The sequence below is a fragment of the Anabrus simplex genome, chromosome 1 (assembly GCF_040414725.1).
Source record: "Anabrus simplex isolate iqAnaSimp1 chromosome 1, ASM4041472v1, whole genome shotgun sequence".
NCBI classification, from domain to species: domain Eukaryota; kingdom Metazoa; phylum Arthropoda; class Insecta; order Orthoptera; family Tettigoniidae; genus Anabrus; species Anabrus simplex.
Window position 1 is genome coordinate 1,154,194,433 of NC_090265.1, and position 25,387 is coordinate 1,154,219,819.

Consider the following 25,387-nt stretch of genomic DNA (forward strand, 5'->3'; position numbering starts at 1 on the left):
AGAGCAAAGAAGGTGAGCGGTAGATGCCTGATTGGGTTCCAGTTTTCCTACTATAAGGTTAGCAATGTACCTGCCCACAGAGTCGGTGGTTTCGTCCACACACAACCATATGCAGGACTCCCCAATATCCTCTCTGATTGACAAAATGACCTCATTGTAACAAATATCTAAGTAGTTCTTCTTTAATGTAGATGCTGATGGGATGTGCTGCTTGGTGTATTTCTCTAAAAAATCTCTGAAAACTGGATTATGCACAGCATTCCAGAGGATATTTGCTGTAACTAGGGCTCTACACATATCAGCATAGAAACCATTATGGGTTGTAGGAGATATAGTTTGTGTGAGCAGAGTCTGTCTAATGTTACTTTTCATGGCTGCTTTCGCTTTGTGACTGGCAGTATCTGCATGCTGCTGAAGGTGGCATTTTTTCTCATGTGAAATCTAAAACACAATAAAGTGATGTCAATTAGAGACTAAGATGAGGAATAGAAAAGGTGAGCTATTGAATAAAATTTGTAATTTTGAACTATTTAAATTAAGCCATCATTACTCTAAAGTTAATTAAGAACAAGAACACTACAGTCCCCGGAGGGCCTTGGCTTTCAATAACGGCTGCTGCCCAGCTCATGGCCTGCAGATATTGGGTGGCGTGTGGTCAGCACGATACATCCCTCAGCCGTATTGCCTTGCCTCCGTGACCCCTGCCCACTGTAGCTTCTCAATTGTCCTCACGATGCTGGGTCAACACCGTTCCAGATCTCATAGATTTCTAAATTACTGCCGGTACTAGAAATCGAACCCAGGTCGTCTGGACTAGGTCTCTACAATTAATTAGAGGAGCCAATATAAAAACCTTAGTTTTAGATTAATATGAAATTTAAGATATATGCACATACCTGTTTATTGCAGTACTGGCAGAAAATAATCTTGCAATCAAAAGTCATCCCTGGAAATTGTACAAGCCATTGTTGTATAAGCGCACTCTTAGATGATTTCGTTTTAGGCATGATGAACTATATTCAGTTAAACAAATGTTCTTTCACTAGCGACTTGACACAGAATGTCCCTTCTTACTACCTGCTCCTTGTTCTTCCTAGACAATCCCCCCCTCCCCCCTCACCCTGTCACTCGACACAGTACGTCCTTTACTACCTGCTCGTTGTTCTTTTGAGCTAATCCTCCACCTCCACCCTTCACTCAGCATTCCTTTGGTGACAGTTGTCTGGGAAGAGCACATTTCTGTGAAAAACCAACCCTCTGCTGTTCTGCTCATTCCAGGGATGTCCATTGTGTGATTGTAAAAATTACAGAAGTTGGACTTTATTTTAAATGTAGAAAATAGGCATTTTTAGGCACTAAAATAGTAAAATAGGCTCTAAAGGTCCAAATAGGCATTTTAGGGCGCTATAAAACTCTGTTAATGTAAGGTATTTATCATGAAACGTCAACATATTTTTAAAAAATCATGTTATTTCATAAGGAACGAAGTAGGCATTTGCCTTAAAATCCCAGGTCTAATCATAACATAGTCGCATATACAACACACCGCAAGAATTAATCTGCACTTCAAAATGTTTTGTTCATCTGGTCATAAGTTCTAATGTGGAACAGTGGACACTTCATAATTCAAGAATATTGTACATTCAATATATATCACCTGCACACATAATAGTATTGCAAAGTTTTAACTCTCATACCGATTAATGTAGACGAAGATAAGACGAAAAACATTTGCAAATTGATAACGTTTTTATCCATATTACGTGACACCTTTATAATTTAAGAAAAAAGTATTTTAACATACATCATTCATGTATATATAGTAAGGTTAAGTTTTAATTATTATATCAGTTAATGTATACGATTATTTAAACTAGAACATTTGTAATAACTATGTTTTTACCCATATCATGTGACATTCTTATTGTGAGGTTTTAATTCTATGTTACGATTGTCAGCTGAAGATGACCTTCACGGGGTCAAAACCGGCACTGTAGAACAACAATATATAAATATATGTACTGATTAGTTGGAAGCTTCAAAACTTCATATTTGAAAAACATCCTTAGCATTATATCCTTCAAGAAGTCGAGGCAACGTATACTTTTTTCCAGTTTGCAACAGTACTGTCATTAACTTTTGCACTCTCGCCGTACATGTTTTGGAACGGAACACTGTGCCGTTTTATAAAACGATCAAACCAGCCATTAAAAGCATTGAAATCGACCAAACCCAGCTTAAATGCAAATTCTGAAGTTTTTATTTAAGTATGTTCCCGTCAATTGGAGCATTCTCACTCCTTTGTCTCTCAAACCATTTCATTTAAATGTTTTCAAGTTCCTCATACGGCGAAGAACGAATATTATTCCGTATTTTTGCCCCAGAACCCCGCTCCACTTCCGCGGTAAGATAGCGTCCTTCTGTTTCATGATGCTAAACGGCATAGAGGCTGCCAAGTCATACTTCTTTGCCGCCTGTGACAAAGGTAGTTTGCTATCCCCTTCAACATCCCTAATTCTGTTCATCTTTTGTTGAAGAGACAGCTTCTTACATTTAGCAGCTATAATAAACGTAGTCCGCTATTAACTCGCAGTACAACTCTTTATCACAGACACAAATGTAACTCGTAACACAACTTGCAACGCAGGAACGAAAACAGTGAATGAGGCTGGAAATATTCATCAGTCTGCACCCTCCACATGATTCCTAAGCAGCGATTGGTGTCACGAGACGGAAATGCCTATCCGGTGTAACAGCGCTGCAGCTATAGGATAAGGCAGCTGACCTCAATGGAGACATAACCACTGAACTATCGTTAGTGAAGATATGTATGAAGGTCAAATTTTCTCTCTTTGAATTTAGCATATCTTTATACAAAGAAAATGAGCACTCAACATCAACGGAAACCAGTGGAGAATACTTGGTTTTTAGTCTAAACTCTAAATCAGTGCACTTCACTAGTTTTCCAATATCTGGATATTTTGATAAACTGGCCGTAAGTTTTTCTTTTGCAAATCCCAGAAGCATGTTGTCAGTTCTTTCAACCACACTCCATTGCATATCCTTGGATAAGCACTGCTCTTCCACTTACAAGATGGCAGCAGGAAGAAACTTGAACGTATGCACTGCGTACAGCTCTGTCTCCAAATTAGTGACACTTAGCATGTCGTTCGCTCGTTCCACAGCTGCAGATTCAACATCGTCCAAAGACAGTATAAATTCCTTTATCTAAGTGAAATGTTCACAAAGGAAAACAGTTCATGAAATCCATGTCCCCCATCTACTTATGATGGGAAACCTAGGTAGTGCTAGGACTGTAACTTCCTTGTAAAGCTGAATTCTACTTGGAGCTTTAATCAATGTCTTTTTAAGTTTGAATATGAAGGCACTTGCAACAATATATTTAACCCTCATTGCTTCACATACCCTATGCAAAGTATGGACAATACAAGTTGTATGGTGGAGATTAGAATACATAGGCTTCAACTGTGCAAATGCTGAGACCATGTATGATGCTTGTCCATAACAACTTACCATACTTTGTTGTACTGCACTCCTGATGGCCAGAGTTTAAAACAACAGTCAATGAATGCATTATAAATGTAAAGTTGACTTTTTCCAATTCGTACATGGCAGCCAACATTGGTTTTGATGGATCTCCTGTCAATGGCATCACAAGAATGTTTAGAACAGCTCTTGAAAGTGAATCGGTTGCTTCATCCAAAATGAAGCAAAGTGGATGGTCTCCAACAACCTCCTTAACTTTTTGTAAATTAGCTTCATAAACTGGTTGTAGGTAATTCTTTACGAAGTATACTTTCATCAGGGACAGTGCGTTGTGTATTTTTCCAATAAACTCTTCATTGCTGGGTAATTTACCTTATTTAAAGGAATTCCACATCGAACAAAGGTCACTGAAAAAAAGTTTTGTTCTCTGCTTTTTTTTTTTTTTTGCCTTCTGAAAAGATTCCTGTAAAAATAACTTTTGAAACTCACACGAATAGCTTTGATTTTCTCATGTTTGGCATACTTGAGATGCTGAATTATTCTATCTTATATGTTTTCCATCTACTTTAATATCAATATTACATAGAGATCACTGAATAATGGTACCATCAGTTTCGATTAAATCGTTCTTGAAACTACTTACTGCACTTCGCATTTTACTGCTAAAACACGACTATGGCATCACTATTACAAGCTACTGCTGTTTCCTGCTTCCACTTAACGGTGCGTGCTATTATCTATGACTCAGCTTCTGCTACTGAAGCAAGCAAGCGACTGTAACTGCTGCGCACATTCTGGAGGCGATGCGATGAGTCTAAACACCTGCAGGTGGGTGAGGTGTTGCAGTGGACAACTTCAACTCTGGGGGGAGTTCGGTATAGACCCCGTGTTAATTCTTTCTTCCCTTACGCTGCATTAGTATTTTATGCAGGTATTTTCCCTCAAAGTGAAATAAATTATTGAGGTTTTTGCCGTATTTTCTTTTAAAAAAAAGAGAAAATAAGCGCAGATGTACGAGAAAGGAGGAACAAGGGCTAAAAAAAATGGGGGAGAATTTAAAACACAGCAGTCTTGAGTTTTAAATACAGTTTCCACCCATAGTATTGATATTTCTTGTTCCCATTAAATAATGCTTTAAAATTTTTAAGTTGAAAGTCACACCAATAGTGACATATGGTTTGACATTAATCTGGGACCAACTCAGTAGAACCTTAAGGAAATCAAACCATTAAAAGCAAGATTCCTGAAAAAGGCCTTATACTGTATTTCAAAGCATACACCCTCACGCCTAGCATATGTACTCACCAGAGTATCCTTCTACATTGAGGATTTGAGATAAGACCTATTCCATTATAAGATATTAGAATCATTCCGTGTTGACGGTTTTCACTTTACAAATGAAATTTAATATGTCCTCCAATTCAACACCTACATATTAAATTTCCTTTGTAAAGTGATGACCTATTCCTGCCATCAACAAAAGCATTCCAGAGTCTACTCTGAGATAAACAAGGAAAAAGAGAGGAAATATTTCCTAAATTTTACACTACAGATGCAATGCTCAATAGAGAATGGATAAAAGCCAATTATACACCGAGACACATCATGATGCGCTTTGCGGTTCATGGTTTTCACCACCGTATTTGCACGAGAGACATCAACCATCAACCAGATGAACTATACATATGCAAACTTTGTGGTAACCCATGTAACAGATATCACCTAATGACATGTAAGTGCAGAGAAATCTCTGACAAAATTCTGTGAAAGTGCTTAAGATTTAAGGTAATGTCCTCTACTTATGCACATTATGCAAAATTAAATTAATTTAAAATTTAATATTTATTTACTGTAGAATAATCAGGCTGCCCACTAGTAACCTAAATCTATTTTCCCTGTCTTTTCCCTGGGATATTCCAGTTTTCACTGCATTAAATTTAGTGGGACATGGTACTTAAAAGTGACACACGAGTATGTTTCAGATACTCTGGAATCACCCTCCTGAAACATGTTTTGCATGAACACTTACAATGGCATGTATGTATGTTCAAAAGAACTCAAAATAAATATACCATAAGTCAAACAAGCTACACCTTATCATGAAGTGCCAATCTGTGTAGTGGGTTAGCCGTAATCCTAGAAACACTACAACGAACAAAAATGAGCTACATTAATCACAGCAAACCATCAGTCGATTACTCTTCAAACTAATGCTTTTGTTCATCAGAGACCTTATTCATGAAATTGGCACAAATAAGCATGCTAGTTTCTAAACAGAAGCATATGGGTTAGTGTTCTGAAACTCAGGAATAAGATCCCAAGTCCTATAGCAAATGGAAGTGTTGTTTGAATATGTACACTGGTCAATTATTGTGCATAGAAAGAAGCCCCACTGACACATTCCTTTCTTTGTAGAATTTTTCTGTGACAATTTTGCTTGTCTGTAATCATTTTTCCTTAATAGTGAGGCAAAATCCATAATAATTTTAGGCAATTCATAATAATTAGCACCTCTACATTATATAAATTATATGGATAGGTTTTAAAAATCTGTGCACGTTAAAAGAAACAAGTTAAAGAGCATTTTATCGATATAGATTAAGTAACTTTTTATTTTATCGACAAGATGGACTTAAATATTTAACACTGACTTTCAGTGGTGTATTATTCTACATATCAGTCTCACTCATCATTCTGCTGGGCCCAATCTTAGACAGAAAGCTTAATTTTGACGTGACAAGCTATGTCCCTGTGTTTTCCCTGTATATTTTCTGGACTTTTATTCCCCTGTGCTTTTCCGGGTACCCTGGTAATTTCTTCAGGATTGGATTTGAATTTTTCCTTAATGTAATTAGATTCCTTCAGATTGTAATTCTACTTATATCAACTGACCTAAGTAAAAAATCATTCTCCTTAAATTGGTTTTCTAATTTTAGATCAGCTCTATTGTCTGTATTTTTAAGTACCTTTGATCCACCTGACCCCCTTATTTGATGGTTTATTTGCCTCTGTTTAATTTGAGATACATTTTGGGATTTGTTTCAGGTAGGTATGCTTCCACATTTGTCAGTACCAGGGTCAAGCACAAAGAAGCGCCTGCGTATGGAAAAGTACAGGAGTTCACTCCGCTTGAGCGCTCAGCGAGGAACATTCAAATCAAGTCAACTCAGACAGCGGACGATTAAAACTGGCAAGAGTAAACATGAGATTCAGTTACAATAAATAATCTATTGAAAAGTTGCAAGGCAGAAAAAAAAAAAAGAAAAAAAAAAAAAACCTGACAAATTTTGATCTATGCTTACTTAGGCTAAACATGTTCTAAACACCATTACAGACTTAGTCACATGAACTTTCTTCTTACTTTCACATTTATTGACGCTATATGTCATCTGTGAAAGTTCAAGTCATGCAGCAGTAATGAAACTTTGCTCAATTTTTGTGATGCAATCAGAGTGAATATTGAAACAGGCTGTGTGTTGCTTAACAAATCAGTATTCACAGCAAGAGTGCTATAGGGATGGTGCCAGGTTTTCAGCACCCCATTTCATTTATTTTACTTTTTACATGAAGATCATCGAACCAACCACCCGCAAACTTTGTATTATAACGTAAAACAGTGATCTGTTGCACAAATAGCTGCGAACAAAGACTGATGATAAAGAGACCATCTCCATAAACCATTTGGGTATAGATTCACACTGCTTAGACTCTATAGTCGGGAACAAAACTATTTTTAAAAGGTTCAGAAGGACAGGACCTCGTATGCTCTCGATTGCAGTGCTGCTGTGAATGGCTGACGAGATGGCAGTGAAGACGCCAGTAGCCGGGAAGTTGGCAGCGCAAGACAATAATTCAAATGAAAGCAGTGATCAGGTTTACTGTGTGGTAGGCCTACTGCTCAACTGACAGAGACAAATGACTGGCCATTAAGTTCTTTTGTATCAATATTGCATAATATGATAATACAAAACTCTTATCCCTTTCCTCTACGAGGTCGAGTATGTCAGATGAATCTTCGTAGCGAGTTTTTTACGACCGTATGCCCTTCCTGACGCCAACCTCATCAGAGGAATTAATGAGATGTAATGAATGATGTGATATGAGTACTGGTAACAAAATGGACTATATTTACTTTACATGTCGGCCTAAAAGTCATGTTCACAATTTATTGTCCTTTTACATTTAGAAATACTGCCTCCTGGCGAAAATAGCCAATATAACTCAAATACATTCATAAGTTTGTTAAAGGATAGTGTATAATGTTTACATGTACAATTTATAGCTCCTTTTACCCTAGAAGTCATGTGTTCGCCGTACAAAATTTGAGGTTCTCATATTGGACCCCCTTTACATTTTTGGCTGTAAAAGTTGGGGGGAAAAAAGGGGTCTAACACACGAAAAATATGGTATATTTCTTATTCCATCATGAGTTGGAACTTGCGAATCAGGAAACTCATAATGAAATTTCTTTCTTACTACACAAGTAGACTTGTGCTTTAAGAATCTGCAACACACAAAAATATACTGTTCAATCATCTGTTAATAAGCCATCACAGAAAATCAATCATTTATGAAGCAAAGAGCAGATGCACACGATCATTACATCAGCTTACTGTCGGCAGACATGCTGGATCAACAAGTTATCATCTGTGTGCGTTACCGCTGCAAGTCACTGGAAAGTACCACTCATTTTAAGCCAGCAGGCTGCAGGAATCTACAGATAAGCTTGGAAATACCATCCTGTACAAACTCATACGGCATAAAAATATTTAAATATATTAGCAATATTACACATGAAAATTCTCACTTACCTCCAAAGGCTTCATGTTCAACACCTTGGTAATTCGTCCTTGCATTATAAGGAAATGAGGATTATTGACATTGAGTTGAACAGAACAAAATAAATCCTGTACTCGTTTGTTCTGAACATTGGTTCCATTAATAAGATATTTATTCTTACCACCGACAACAACCTGAAACAAAACTTGATGTCACATGCATGTTAAGAAGAAAAGCATTTCAGAGCAATGTGGGCGAGAGTCATTTTGTTCACATACAGTAAAACCTCAATTATCCGTTCTAATGCTCGGGAAGGGGGAACAGTTAATTTTTAAAAAAATGGATAATCAATACTACTAATATTAATGGACTTTACAGTACATAAAATACATACGGTATAACCTTAAAATGCAGTGCATTAAACCCTCTTTAAAACCAAAATGTAGTCAAAGCTACAACAATACATATTAAATATTCAGCTAAATTCATAATACCAATATAAATACCAATACCCGTACCAATATATTTGAGACAAAGTCACTCACAGTGCACTGGCAGTGCCGGTGGCTCCAAGTAGCCTACGCGGTGGCCTCCAAGGTATGCACTAGCCATGCGTCATGGTGGGTGTGCTATTTACCAATTGATGAGCCCAACTTAGCACACTGGGGCGAAATGCTGGCAACCAGGAATGAGTTAGCTGGAAAATTTATAATGTCCAATAACGGACCATTCATATTGGTATTATAAATTTACTCACTCGGGACAAATATTTCAGGTTCCCTATGGGAATCAACATCTATATCATCTGTCAGAACTTGCCGCAAACTGCAACACTTTGCTCTTTTAGGTCCCGCACTGTTGTCACACCCACACCGAACTCTGATGCTACATAAATTTGAGACTAGTTAACCTTTCTTCAACCGTTCGATTAAATTAACTTTAATTTGTATGGTTAAAACTACACATTTTCTTTTTTCTGCAGCTTTCGATCTCAACATTTCTCGGCTGTTAGAAGCGAAAATAAATGTTCAACTTTATCAGTCACTCTCACATTTCCTTACTTTGCACTACAGTAGTGGACATGAATCCAACAAAAAACAAAAAAACAAACAAACAAAAAACAGTGGATCAGATTCAAAAAGAAGGTAGTTAATTAGAGTATTACTGACCAAGGGACCACTTATAAGCACAATGATGCTTGATGTCTGAAAGGATGCTAAATCCACATCTAAAGCCCCAAAGAATGGTACATGTCGCAAGTAAAGTAAAACCATGGTATTTGTCATTTTGGGGTACTAATCAAAAGTAGCGAAGACTCACGGTGTTCCACACAAGTTGGTACTACTCACAAGTATTGCACTTCGTACAGGGAACGCAGACCTATGGTGTTTCTCACACAATGGCAGCACTCATAGCCAACGCAAACCGGTAAGGTTCCTCACCTAGGTGTATTAGTCACGGGCGCCGGTATTCCAGTGGTGTTCCTCACATAGTGGGTACCAATCACAGACAATGCTGACCCACAGTGTCGCTCATATAGCGGTACAACTCACAGGCTACGCCCAGACCCGCGGTGTTGCTCACATGGATACGACGCACGGGTACTGGAAACCACCAGGCCAGGCTTTTTACTGCAACTAATCACAAACCTATTTCGTACCTAATTTAGTGGTACTACTCGCAAGTACAAGCAACCCATGGTGTTCCCTGCATGATGGTACGAATCAAAAGTAGTTTCATGGTCCTAATTCAATCATCCCTTGGTCGCCCCTTTTAGTCGCCTCTTACAACAGGCAGGGGATACTGCAGGTGTATTCAACATGTGCATCCCCCACCCGCAGGGGGCAGCGTGTTTGGTCCGCGAGAGTTATTTCATTTCCCTCAAGTCCGCCGAAAAGCCGCTTAGGACACCCCTACCCGCCACCTGGAACGCGCCACGTGGCACCTCTCCCCCCCGCTATGCCAGCGTAGTAGGTTCGTGGTTTCATTAAATTAATAATAATGTCCCATTATCTACTTTTACAGTTTTTGGAGACACCGAGGTGCCATAATTTAGTCGCGCAGGAGTTCTTTTATGTGCCCGAAAATCTAGCAACATGAGGCTGACGTATTTGAGCACCTTCAAATATGATCGGAATGAGCCAGGATCGAACCTGCCCAGTTGGGATCAGGAGGCCCGCGACTAAACCGTCTGAGATACTCCACCCAGGTTTCACTAAATTATGTTCAGCCATTTTCTTGTGATGCACAGTACGACAAAATTAAAAAATTGCATTTCCTTCTTACCGTGGACACAAATGATACAGAAATACCATTCTTTTTTAATTCTGAGCAATGTACAAACAAAATCTTTATTTTATCTATATATGTAAAATAAGAGTTTTGTCTGTACATTGCTCAGAATTTGTAAAACAAAGATTTTGTTTGTACATTGCTCAGAATTAAAAAAGAATCGTATTTCTGTATCGGTCGTATCCATAGTAGCAAGGAAATGCACTTTTTTAACTTTCCGTAATTTCTGTCTGCATGTACACGCATCACGAGAAAACGGATGAAGAGAATTTAATGAAAATCGGTATGTAGTGTTCGGGAATAAGTCGCTATAATCTAGGCTATAAGTAATCTTATTCACGCTGATAATAATGGTAGTTTAGGGGAAGGCCTGAAATTTAATACTCAAATATTTATGTTATTAGTGGTCCTATCTTACTGAAAATCGGTATGCAAAGTCGGGAAATAAGTCCCTACAATCTAGGTCATAAGTAATTTTATTCCCGCTGAGTGGAATGGTAGTTTTGGGGAAGGCCTAAAATTAATTCTCAAATATTTGTGTTATTAGTGGTCCTATTGACAAATACTACATTACTAAATTTATATAGTATTAAATTTCCGATCATTTATGTCTTATACATTTTTACCGTACCAGTTATGATGTCAGAGATATTCATGAATTTGTATTTTTGTAGCTAAGTCCATATCAGCGCAAGTCATGAGAAAATGGGTATACAGAATTTAATGAAAATCTTTATGTGAAGTTGGGGAATGAGGAACCACAGTCTACGCTATAAATAATTTCGTAAGACGCCCTAATATCACAGAGACGAAAGAAATCTAAATGTGAAGGCCTACAATACAGGAAGCTCATAACAATGAACAATAATAACATTACATTGACCACTGTTTGTTGTGATGTGCTTTGTGTCTTCTGTTGCCAGTCATGTCCGATAGATGGGATTACTGCCGTAGGCCTATACCAAGTTTTTTAAAATTTGCTTTATGTCGCACCGACACAGATAGGTATTGTGGAGACGATGGGATAGGAAAGGGCTAGGAGTAGAAAGGAAGCGGCCCTGGCGTTTGAGTACGGTACAGCCCCAGCATTTGCCTGGTTTGAAAATGGGAGACCACGGAAGACCGCCTTCAGGACTGTCGACAGTGGTTTTCGAACCCACTACCTACCGGATGCAAACTCACTGCTGCGCGTCCCTAACCGCACGGCCAACTCGCCCGGTCGTACCGAGTATTACAGCCTGCCTGAATATTGGCGGGAAGTAGCTGGGGAGTTAGATAACTTTCTTCTTAAGCACACCATTCCTCCAGTTCATAAATTTTCTGATACTGGTACATAACAAACTGGTTCATCATAGCATTCAAGCTATTCAATCCCTACCCTGAGGTACTGATTGGAATGAGCAGTGTGTATATTAAACGGAACAATGGCAGAGGAGTGTTCACGGCTGTCTGCAGCCTGGTCATTCCAACATTGTAACTTTGGACTGTTAGATCGGCATCGTAGTAGTGTTCGTTAAAAGTAAGAAAATGTGCGGTTTTTTATTTGAGCGAGTATTTATATGATACAATTGCTTTTAATCCCTACATTCCTACAGGCGTTTTTGTTATGGCTAAGTTAACTTAGTTAGGAAAACCACAAAGACAGTCTTTCTGAGAATTCCATAGCGAAGCACGGGTACATCAGCTGGTATCTATATATACAAAATAAGAGTTTTGTCTGTCTGTCTATACGTATGTACACACATCACGAGAAAGCGGCTCAAGAGACTTTAATGAAAACTGGTCCGTAAAGTCGGGGATTGAGCCACTACAATCTACGCTATAAATCATGTTATTCACGCTGAGTGAAATGATAGTTTAGGGGAAGGCCTAAAATTTAATTCTCACACTATGTATATTATTAGTGGTCCTATCGATAAATACTACACAACTAAAGTTATACAGAATTAAATTTCCAATCATTCATGTCTTATACATTTTTACTGTACTGGCTTGATAACAGAAATATTCATGAATTTGTATTTTTGTTGCTAAGTCCATATCAACGCTGAGCTATGAGAAAATGGGTTAACAGAATGTAATGAAAATCGGTATATAGAGTCGGGGAATAAGAAACTACAGTCTAAGCTATAAACAATTTTATTCACCCTGGATGAAATTGTAGTTTAGGGGAAAGCACCTAAAATTTAATTTTGAAATATGTACGTTATTGGTCGTATCGAAAAGTACTACATAACAAAAGTTATAGAGAACACAATGTCCAATCAATTACGTTTTATTCAATTTTACCGTACCGAATATAGTAAGAGTGGTATTTCAAAGTCACGAGAAAACTAAATGTGAAGGCCTACAATATCGAAAGCGCATAACATTGATCAACAATAACATTACATTGACCACTGTTTGTTGTGATGTTCTTTGTCTCTTATGCTGCCACTCAACTCCGATAGATGGGATTACTGCTGCGTACCAAGTATAACAGCCTGACTGAATATTGGCGGGAAATAGCTGGGGAGTTAGAAAACTTTCCTCTTTAGCATGTCATTCCTCTGGTTCATACATTTTCTGATACTACTGGTACGTAACAAACTGGTTCATAATGGAATTCCAGCTATTCGATCCCTACTCTGACGCGTTGTTTCGAATGAGCAGTGTGCACACTTAAAGCAGAGGCTCACCTGGTCTAGAATTACAATTTAGGCCTATTCCAAATTATAGCACCACATTTCACCAAATAACTCAAAATTCAAGCCTGAAAAGAGCCGGTTATTAAGAAAAGCTTCTTCCTCTTCAATTTTATTAAATTCTACATTCATTTTATTCCAAATTAGCAGTGAACAAGGAGCCTTCAAGTCAGATAGATTTTTCCGCCACCAGTGTAGTGAACTGAGATTTCCCGACTCATCGGGTACTCCTAGGAAACAGATTAGTAAAAGGGCATAGTTTTTGCCCTGGGATTCTCCACTATTCGACCCCCCTCCTCCCCATCTACACTGAAAAAAGACCAAGAGTGTTCACGGATCATGGCTGTCTGCGGCTTGGTCATTCCAGCTCTGGAACTTTGAAGTGTTACATCGGCAGCGTAGTACTGTTCGTTAAAAGTGAGAAAATGTGTGATTTTTCATTTGATCGAGTATTTCATATGAAAGCATTGCTTTTAATCGCGCCATTCCTACTGACGTAATTGTAACGACCTATGTTCATTTTAGTTGGGAAAATCACTAAGACAGTCTTTCTGAGGATGTAAAAAGGCAGAGACAGTGCCTGCCATTACATACCTGCCAACTTTCAGAAATCAAAAATAGGAAGAATTATTTTTAATTCTTGGATTTCATCACGTACATTGCGCCACGGTCTCGATGAAAATCATCCATATCTACAGTTACAAGGTGAATTGTACATTACATTTAAAACCTTGAACTAAGAAAACACAAAAATGGTTACAAGAAAATGTAACAAACACGGAAAAATTGCATAATAGTTTCCTTTATTAGACTAACATGAACGGAAATTCAGTTTTATAGGTAGAACACTTTGAGATAACGTTTGTTAAGTTTTGTGGCCATAATGTGAAGAGAAAATACCAGAAACCGTCACCGACACAGTTTTCTGAAATACGTTCAACTAATTAAAATCATGAACTAAGAATGAACAAAACTGCACTGTAATACGCAAAACTACCACATACAAAACAGATCAACAGATCATACATTGTTCGACAGGGGAAAAATCAGAGAACTGCAAGAAAAAAAGCACGTGGCATATAACTGCGACGGACGATACACTCGCCAAATTAAGCATCAAATAAATACACTCGAATATGACGTTGCGTAGATTACACAAGCACACAATAATATATTCTACGGGAAGAGTATTGACCATACTGGAGGTTATATTGGTCAAAAATAGGAAGAAGTAAAAATAAATCGGAAAATCGGAAGACGAGTTAAAAAGCGGAAAGTTTCCAGGTAAATCGGAAGGGTTGGCAGCTATGCCATTATAATGAAAACTCCCCAACCTGCTTGTGACTGACGGTAGGCAAGCAGGCCTAGCCTTGCCTACCATTACAATGAAAATTCCCTAACCCAGTCTTCACATGATAAAAGACGTTTGGTGAATTCCCCATCGCATTTCTAGGGTAACGTTAAGAGCTATGCAATTTAATCTAATCTTGCTCACAACGCGTACGCTACCTAACCTAGAATTCTGCATACAATGTAGAATTCCGTAGCGAAGCACAGGTACATCAGCTAGTACAATATATGTATAGATTGATGATAACAAATACCTCCAATGTCACATTTTAAGCACTAAGATGAATTTTAAAACAAAAAATCAAAATTTGAACATAAGCACTACGCTGTGTTCAGCTAAGTCCACCAATAACGCACGAAACATGTTCCAGAACTCTGTCTCAAGCACTTTCCCAGCAGACTGAGTCACTGTGAAGATTTTTCGTACTGGGGAACCAGCCTGTTTCCACTCCACAGAGGCCTGCTCGGTTTCGGGCACGTAGTGATACCCCCACGACTCATCACCTGTGACGATTCCTTGCAGAAATTCATGCGCTTCAGCGGTGTAATGCGTTAAGTGAGCCATGCTTATCATTCGCTGGCCCTTGTGGTTGTCTGACAGGTTCTTAATTACCCAACGAGCACTAACTTTATGAAATTTCAACACGTCATAACCAATGTCATACAACGCACTAAAGGGAATGTCGAACATCTGCGATAGGGTCCTCAAGTGAACACGCCAGTCAATCGAAGTTGCTGCCTCAATGGCGCGGACATTCTGCGGATTTGAAGCTGTTAACAGCCGCCCGGAGTGTGGTGAATCACTAAGATTCACACGGCATCTTGGAAGAATGCACACCACCTGGAGACATTGTTACGGTCCAGACTATCGTCGCCATACATGCCACATATGTCCCTGTAAATTTCACTCTGTGTATGCTCCCTTTGGCCCACAAATATCGAACTACACTTCGCTGCTCTTCACACGTGGACAAAAGTTATGTGTGCCATGTTTGTTTCGCAGTTCAGGCTTATCTCGCTAGAGCTGCACATAAAAACAAAATATGCTCAGTAACAGAAATTTCAAACTATATCATCGTGAAATTTCAGCATTCCAGCTGCAATACCGGTACCTGGAGAGAAAAAAAGGATTGTGCATTACTTTCCGATCTGCCCTTGTATCAAAACTAAATTTATTCTGAAGTACACTCGATAAAAGACTACAAAGTTCTATTTTAAAATAAAGGGAAAGTGCATTCCTAAATACCCATCTGCATCTTAGAAATACAATAACTCTGTATGACCTCGATTTAACTGACATGATTATGGTCCACAAAATCATCTTAATGTCCTGCCTGTCACATTAATACCACTAGCACGTTTGCAATAACAGCATGTTATCTGTTATATAGACAATCATAAGTAGTCTTGCCGTACCCTGTCCAGGTAACTTTCACACAACCCCAACCAATCATGTTATTATACAATGCAGACATGCCAACATTCAAAAGTGAAAAATCAGGAGAAATTTTGCAGCGAATCGCGACGTATTACGACACATCACTGATGGCAGAACACGTACAAATTCATTATAATTCAATACATTAACAATTCTATTTGGCTTATATATATATATATATATATTTATCATCATTTACATGTGAATACTAAATACTGGACATACCTGAACTGTAGGAACATGTGATTTCTCATCCTTCAACATTGTGATCACAAGGGGGCAGATTTCTATGACCAGTCATATTGTTTCCCTTAACATTATATCTTATAGTCTTGCATTTTCAACACATTTCCAAGCATGATAATCAAAATTAAACATGTTTTATTGGGCATATAAATGCATATTTAGGCTTTCTTAAGTTTTATGGCATATTTTCAACAAAATATCATTATAACGGCATATTTTGGTAATTTTCATTTTAATTTCGTATTATAAAAATCAGAATAAGCTCTAGAAATTATTTTTCAGGATAGACTGGAATATACTATTGAAGAACTATTATAAAGTAGTGTATATGGAATGTTTCTAACAGGTAGGAGCTATTGTTTGCTAGCTGGGTCAATTCCTGGAAACCGGGCAATCGTTTACACGGAAGCAGAGGTAATTCTGCAGTTATTTGTCATTGTTCTTATCCCTCCCCTTCCCCTTCCCTCTTCCACCTTCAACACACTGAATGACCTTGGTCATTAGGGAGCTTCAGTCATTCATTTCCTTTCAATATGCCTAAAACGAAAGTCTCAATTTGTGGAAAGTTGCGAAGTTTTGCTCGCGAGTTCGGTGAAAACATATTCAGTACGGATGGAGTGATATTATTCTGTAAATTGTGTGAGGTAAAAGTTACTGCCGAAAAACGCTTCTCTGTGCAACAACACTGTAATACTGTAAAACATAAGAATTGTGGAACTAGATATTCTGCACTCGAAAATAGGCAACGTCTGCTATTCGAAACCCCGACATCAAGTTCCCAGAGTTCACAATTTTCACAAGATCTCTGCAAGATGATGGTTTCGTCTAATATCCCTTTAAAGAAACTTAACAGCCGAAGCTTCAGACAGTTTCTTGAAAAATATACAAAGCATCCTGTTCCCAACGAATCTACTCTCAGGAAGGACTATCTGACCCCTTGTTATGAAGAGATGTTGGATATAATAAGGCGTGTCGTGGGAGACAGTAAGATATGGGTTTCAATAGACGAGACCACAGATGTGGATGGAAGATATGTAGCAAATGTGATCGTTGGCACGCTGAAGGAAGACCGGCCTGGAGATACATTCCTCCTGACATGTGAAGTGCTAGAGAAGACAAACCATTCCACCATTGCAGTTCTCTTCGACAATTCAATGAATCTGTTGTGGCCAAACGGGGCAAAGAGAGAGCACATTTTTCTATTTGTAACTGACGCTGCTCCGTATATGGTGAAGGCAGCCAAGGGACTTAAAATGCTATACCCGAAAATGATACATGTGACATGTCTTGCACATGCCTTGCATAGGGCAGCTGAAGAAGTTAGAAGTAGCTACCCTGAAGTTGATAAATTAATATCGAACTGTAAGAAAGTGTTTGTCAAAGCTCCGCTTCGCGTTCAGAAATTTCAAGAAGAGGCACCTTCACTACCCCTACCTCCCAAGCCAGTTATAACGCGATGGGGGACTTGGCTTGATGCCGCAGTGTACTATTGCAACAACTTAGATGTCGTGGAGAAGATCGTGAAGTCTTTTGATCCTGCAGAATCGTCCTCCATAAAAACCATTCAAGATTTATTCTCAAGCACTACATTAAAAGCGGACCTGGCTTACATAAAGTCCAATTTTAATTCTTTATCTGGAGCAATCACGCAACTGGAAGTTTCAGGTGCAGAACTAAGCGATGCACTAGATGTTCTAAAGTGCATTGAACAGGAATTAAAGCATGCAAAAGGAACAATAGCATCTAGGGTGTGTAGAAAATTAGAAAATATACTGGAAAAAATTAGCGGACTTGTGTACCTGCGTGGAATAAGTGACATTCTTTGTGGAAACCCTTCATCTGCAGATTTCCAGGAATTTTCTCCAAGTGATTTAACTCTATTCAAGTATGCTCCCGTTACATCATGTGATGTTGTAACTACCGCTGGGCGCCAATTGTAAAACAATTACAGGAATATATAACTATATAGAGCAATGAGTAACTCCCTCTCCCAAGGCGACGGTCATCAGGCTGACGAAGCTCCAAACTTACTTCATAACCATACCTGTTTACCCCTGAAATTAGATGAAGGTAGCATGCCAGGTTCATCCTCACTCCACTGATAAAAAGATTTACTGCAAGTTTGATACCAGAACTTTACTCCCAAAATAATAAACAAAAATATAATAAATACCACAATAATCATCACTTAAAGAGACCCCCTCCTGATTGCCGTCCGCAAAGGCAACGTACAAACAACTACGACCAACATTAATCATTACCTCACGAGACCTACTCGCTTGTCGTTTACAAAAGCAAATATACACACCACTAACAACAACCAAATCATTACTTCACGAGACCTACTCGTTTGTCGTTTACAAAGGCAATATACACACTACTAACAACAACCAAATCATTACTTGACGAGACCTACTCGTTTGTCATTTACAAAGGCAAATATACACACTACAAACCATCAATAAAATTGTTGATACTATATATACATTTCTTAACATACCTCCAGGTAAGAGTCCCACTACACTCACTACTGTTATAGAACAAAAATCGTATTCTGGTAGAGAAAAGTACGACGACTTTCTCTACGTACGGATGCAACCTTCTTTACGAAGAGCATCCCTAACCTTATTTACACACTTCATCGACGTCTTGAGTTCTTCTCGAGTGCCGCACAGATTGGTGTAACGCCTCAGGTTTCTGCAACTGAAAGTGGATACTCGGCCGACGATTTCCTCGACCAAGAATCAGCTCTGTGCTCAAACACACATCCACTACCGAATCTCGATTCTGTACGCATCACCACATCCACTGTACATAATCTCGTAGAAGAATTGTAGTCCAACTTATTATACAGAGTTGGAGTTACAAATAAACACTTAAGTAGCGTCTTTGACCTAACAGCCGCCAGAAACTCATTAGCATCAGCAACATATAGCGTGCTCACTCCGAAAACGATACTCAAGAACAATACAACATTGCCTAGGACTATGCGCAAAGTAGCTCCCGCGCGCCGGTCCGAGTGAGAAACACACAGAATCAGAGACAGAAACACAATCAGAAACAGCATTAGAGTTCGAATCAGAATGACTTGCCGCACACGCGTACATGCTTATATAGGCTTGCTACACGTGGTAATCGCGTCCTGAAAAGTTTAGTGGTAGCAACGCTCACACCGGCACTTCTTCCCGCGTCACTCTGTCAACACAAACCTCGCTCAAAACAAAGCCCTCGCATTGGCTATCGAGTATATGATGTGACATAGACCGTCCACTCATGTATGTCCACATTGATTCACTCCATTTCTTCAACCGATACAACCTGCCGTACCCCGTGTTTTCAAGCCACTTGTTGCAACACATCCAACTGACTTCAACCGTCCTTCCCGATATAGTCGCAGTTTTCCCAGTTGCACAATCCTTACGGCTAGGCCATATTTACGGACTGTTACCCAAACGGAAATTTATACAAAATATAATGATGAACATATGCAATATTCCCTAACTATACATTCTTCTTATAATATTACGTTTATACATTATAAATAAACAAAATTACATGATTTTAACCTAACAAACTATATACGAAAATTTCCTAACCTAAAAACTCGGGGATCGTACATACGTACGGTTACAATACCTCCCCTTGATTTGTGAAGATTATATACAATACATCTGAGCAAATCACAGTCTTTTCAGTACAGCAGCCTACACAGCCTGTCAAAGTCACTCAGGATTTAAAGAAAATTCACACATTCTTCTTAACATACACAAAACATCTGAACTTACAATACTTCACCTTACATACCTCTTAAGATTGTTAATATTGTGTGTACCAATCATGTCACCTTTGTTATTCAACAGGTTATAAGCACACTTGCCAACTTTCTTAACTACTGTATAAGGTCCCTGATACAATTGAAAAAACTTATGAATTTCTTTGTTGTCTGCAGATGAAATGTGTGGAACCTTTAGTAACACTTCCTCCCCTACTTCAAAACTATCTCCATGATGCCTCCCCTGCTGCATCATTCTCCTATCAGCTGACTTCCTTAAATTCTGCCTCGCTAAATCAATCACCTTTGAAGATACCACTTCTGCTGAGGGTAGATCTCCCATGGTTGCCAATCTCACACAAAAACTCTCTTCCCATTCTTTCACACACAACTTACACAGACTTTCATTCGGAACACATATACATTTCACAATCAAAACATCCCTCCTGTTCTGAAAACACACCACAATCGCACCTCTTTCATCAATACTCTTCCACACTTCAATGAAATCATTCGTACGATCTTCAGCATCAGATATTCCACTCAACATACGTTTGAATCGACCTCCTGTTCTCTCATACACATTGTCACTCTCAATTTCTTTGAACTTTCTCCAAATACCAAAAAGCTTTCCAACACAATTACTCCTCATAAAATCTTCAAACCCTGAATCCCCATAATATTCACAACCACTCTTATGATTCTCATTATGCACAAAATGTGACCTAACCTCCACTTCACAAAGAATTTCACCCACAGCATCGACAGTTTTCCTCCACTCATCCTTATCAGACATACCAGCTTCAATCACCTCAATCTCATTCACACAACCCTTCTCACACTTTCCTTCACTCACACTCTCTCTCTTCCTGAAATCACTACTATCACTGAACTCGAGATCCCGACCATTACTACTAAATTCTCCCACTTCCCTATCTTTCATCGCTGTTCCCACTCGCACATCATTCATGCCATCAACACTGTTGCTCTTGACCCTCTTAACGGAAGTTTCATTAATCTCAAAATCATCACTACTCAGACACATTATCGACGCAACATTAATCTCCTCAATTACACCATCCTCTACAACATGATATGTCTTCCTCAAAGACTCCTCCTCCACAAAATAATCTTCATCACCTTTACAACTAACTTCCTTTTCAATTTCTGCAACTTCCCAAAGAGCATCAATTACCACAGTGTTATCACCATCAATTTTAGCACATAGTAGGTCCTCCGACAAATCCTCCTCCTTTTCTTCACACTCCTTACCCCCAAAATCCCTCAAATCATCACCTTCCCTCCCTACATTATCAATTCCTTTCTCCACACTACTACCCCAATCATTACCTGCCGTGCAATGCTTATCAATTAAATTACTTACCTCCTCCCCTACATTACTAATTTTATCACTTAATTCCTTCCCCTGATTACTAATTTGACTACTTAAATTATTCCCTTGATCAATCAATTTGGCCAACTGCTCCAATACTAACTTCATAAACTCATTATTACCCCCCATGCTACTTTGATTTTGATCACTACCTTCCCCTTCACCCCCCATTACAATTCCATACACTTTTTCCATAGACATATTATCACTCTGAAAACTACTTTCATCAAACTTTGTGTGCTTGTGCCACAACTGCTCTCCTCATCATTAACTGACATACTTCCTTTATGCACTTTTCTCCTTCTCAAATTCATTACACTACTATTACTCTTACTATTATTCATATTCCACTGATAAAACATAGAACTCAAAACATGACAACACCGATACATAACTCCTAACACAAGCTCACTAAAACACTGGACCAAATGTGCCTACCAAGGTCATATAGCAAGTCTGGATATCATTCTGCCTAACGTTGGCGGCGCCAATTGTAACTATTTTGAAGACTACCAATAAATAATAAAAATATATATAATTAATGAACGGAGTGAAATAAGTATAAATACCAAGACAATGGGCGCCACCTGTAAAACAATTACAGGAATATATAACTATATAGAGCAATGAGTAACTCCCTCTCCCAAGGCGACGGTCATCAGGCTGACGAAGCTCCAAACTTACTTCATAACCATACCTGTTTACCCCTGAAATTAGATGAAGGTAGCATGCCAGGTTCATCCTCACTCCACTGATAAAAAGATTTACTGCAAGTTTGATACCAGAACTTTACTCCCAAAATAATAAACAAAAATATAATAAATACCACAATAATCATCACTTAAAGAGACCCCCTCCTGATTGCCGTCCGCAAAGGCAACGTACAAACAACTACGACCAACATTAATCATTACCTCACGAGACCTACTCGCTTGTCGTTTACAAAAGCAAATATACACACCACTAACAACAACCAAATCATTACTTCACGAGACCTACTCGTTTGTCGTTTACAAAGGCAATATACACACTACTAACAACAACCAAATCATTACTTGATGAGACCTACTCGTTTGTCATTTACAAAGGCAAATATACACACTACAAACCATCAATAAAATTGTTGATACTATATATACATTTCTTAACATACCTCCAGGTAAGAGTCCCACTACACTCACTACTGTTATAGAACAAAAATCGTATTCTGGTAGAGAAAAGTACGACGACTTTCTCTACGTACGGATGCAACCTTCTTTACGAAGAGCATCCCTAACCTTATTTACACACTTCATCGACGTCTTGAGTTCTTCTCGAGTGCCGCACAGATTGGTGTAACGCCTCAGGTTTCTGCAACTGAAAGTGGATACTCGGCCGACGATTTCCTCGACCAAGAATCAGTTCTGTGCTCAAACACACATCCACTACCGAATCTCGATTCTGTACGCATCACCACATCCACTGTACATAATCTCGTAGAAGAATTGTAGTCCAACTTATTATACAGAGTTGGAGTTACAAATAAACACTTAAGTAGCGTCTTTGACCTAACAGCCGCCAGAAACTCATTAGCATCAGCAACATATAGCGTGCTCACTCCGAAAACGATACTCAAGAACAATACAACATTGCCTAGGACTATGCGCAAAGTAGCTCCCGCGCGCCGGTCCGAGTGAGAAACACACAGAATCAGAGACAGAAACACAATCAGAAACAGCATTAGAGTTCGAATCAGAATGACTTGCCGCACACGCGTACATGCTTATATAGGCTTGCTACACGTGGTAATCGCGTCCTGAAAAGTTTAGTGGTAGCAACGCTCACACCGGCACTTCTTCCCGCGTCACTCTGTCAACACAAACCTCGCTCAAAACAAAGCCCTCGCATTGGCTATCGAGTATATGATGTGACATAGACCGTCCACTCATGTATGTCCACATTGATTCACTCCATTTCTTCAACCGATACAACCTGCCGTACCCCGTGTTTTCAAGCCACTTGTTGCAACACATCCAACTGACTTCAACCGTCCTTCCCGATATAGTCGCAGTTTTCCCAGTTGCACAATCCTTACGGCTAGGCCATATTTACGGACTCTTACCCAAACGGAAATTTATACAAAATATAATGATGAACATATGCAATATTCCCTAACTATACATTCTTCTTATAATATTACGTTTATACATTATAAATAAACAAAATTACATGATTTTAACCTAACAAACTATATACGAAAATTTCCTAACCTCTAAACTCGGGGATCGTACATACGTACGGTTACAATGTCGAAAGAAGTTTTTCTCGCTACAAGACGATACTCAGCGACAACAGGAGGGGATTCTCATTCAACAATCTTAAGATGCATGTGCTTATAAATTGCAACAATTCTGATAATGGTGAATAGATCAGGTATGAATGTTTCATTCAAATAACATATGTTTTGTGTATAAATGAAAACTGATTGAATATTGAACACTGAAATTAACTGTAGTGTTTATGTCTTCCACAGAGTCCGTCCTTGCCTAGGAGTATGCAGTGTAACCTTAACAAGTTCATGAAATATTCATCATTTTAGTTAATTTTTGGTTAAAGATTTTGAAAAATTAAACATTTTTTAAACTCTAAATTAATTGCAGCCTGTAGCAATCGTAATAAAAGTGCTTCTATGTAACGTAGATGCTATTCATTAAGTCATATTTTGAATTTTATAGGTCATATTTTTATGTTTTTTAGGTCATAAGTGCATACATATTTCATACATTTTTAGGTCATAGAAATCCGCCCCCTAGTGATCACATTACGACTAATTGTTATTCAACACACCAGTAACTGACTTAGCCCTCTTCAGAAACTCGAAACTAAATTCTTGCTCAAAGCACTTGCCTTGCTGAACTGATTTCAAGGTTAAAAGTTTCTCCAAAGTTTGTTCAGAGAGCAAGGATCTGAACTGTATTTTTGTCTTTGTGACTCTTCTAAAAATCCTTTCACATTCTGCATTGTTATGTGGAATTGATAAAATAGCAAGCATCACCTTAGAAAGTCTGTCATATTTAAGTACACCATCACCTGATTTCATCTGACCTACCAATGCCCATTGAACATCATTTCTTCATTTTGCCAGATCTGTTTCTTCGAGCTGAAAGTCACAGCACTGGGAGTGCAGAATATCAGTTTCTTTATCCAAATGTTCCGTTTCACTAGTCAAAATGTTCGGACACTTATTAATGAAAAATCTAAGGCTAGAAAATGAAGCCTTACTTATAGCAGAAATATTTGCAACTTCTGCATTAATTAAAACTTCATCTTTGAATGGAAATTTGTGTACCATGTAGTCACACGATGAAGAGGAACACTTTCTAACAGACTTACAGAATATGCACTTTTCCTCAGACTTCAAGGTGTTCAATAGTTCCTCCAAAACTGACCTCAATAAGTGGATGTGCAGCATACTTGACAGCAGAGCTACGTTTGAATTCTCAAAGATATCCATAAAACTTGAGAGAAAAAGGCACAAAAATATTTATATAAATTTGATGAAAGGAACATGAAAAGTCGTTCTTCACGTGACAATGCATGGCTCTTAGTGTCATCAGTAGTTTCATTTTTTGTTAGTGAAACTGATGACTGGGTTTTCCTCTTAACTGAGGAGTGAGGTGAAATGTTATGACAATCCTTAACCTTTTCAGACAAACAAGACACATCTGCACTTAAACTGTGCTTAGGAATTTTGTAAGTCTTCAAAGTTCCCATCTGAGAACTCTTACTCACAATTTCGCTCCTGAATAATGTAACCAAAGGGTCCCACAGAAGCAAAATCCTATCTAAACACCTTCTTAGTGATAACCATCGAGTAGGCACATGCTTCAGAATTTTCCTGATCTCTGTGCTGTGTAAAGTCTGAAATTCTCTGAACTTCTCTTCCC

General features: G+C 38.5%; 1 protein-coding gene across 1 annotated transcript in view; it reads right to left on the reverse strand.

Annotated features, from left to right (window-relative positions):
• Nucleotides 1–25,387, reverse strand: part of SMC2 (structural maintenance of chromosomes 2) — a 349,885-nt gene that overhangs the window by 314,519 nt on the left and 9,979 nt on the right. Inside the window, exon 3 of the mRNA XM_067137430.2 lies at nucleotides 8,319–8,480. Coding sequence (XP_066993531.2) covers nucleotides 8,319–8,480 — 162 coding nt within the window. The remainder of the gene's footprint in view (nucleotides 1–8,318; nucleotides 8,481–25,387) is intronic.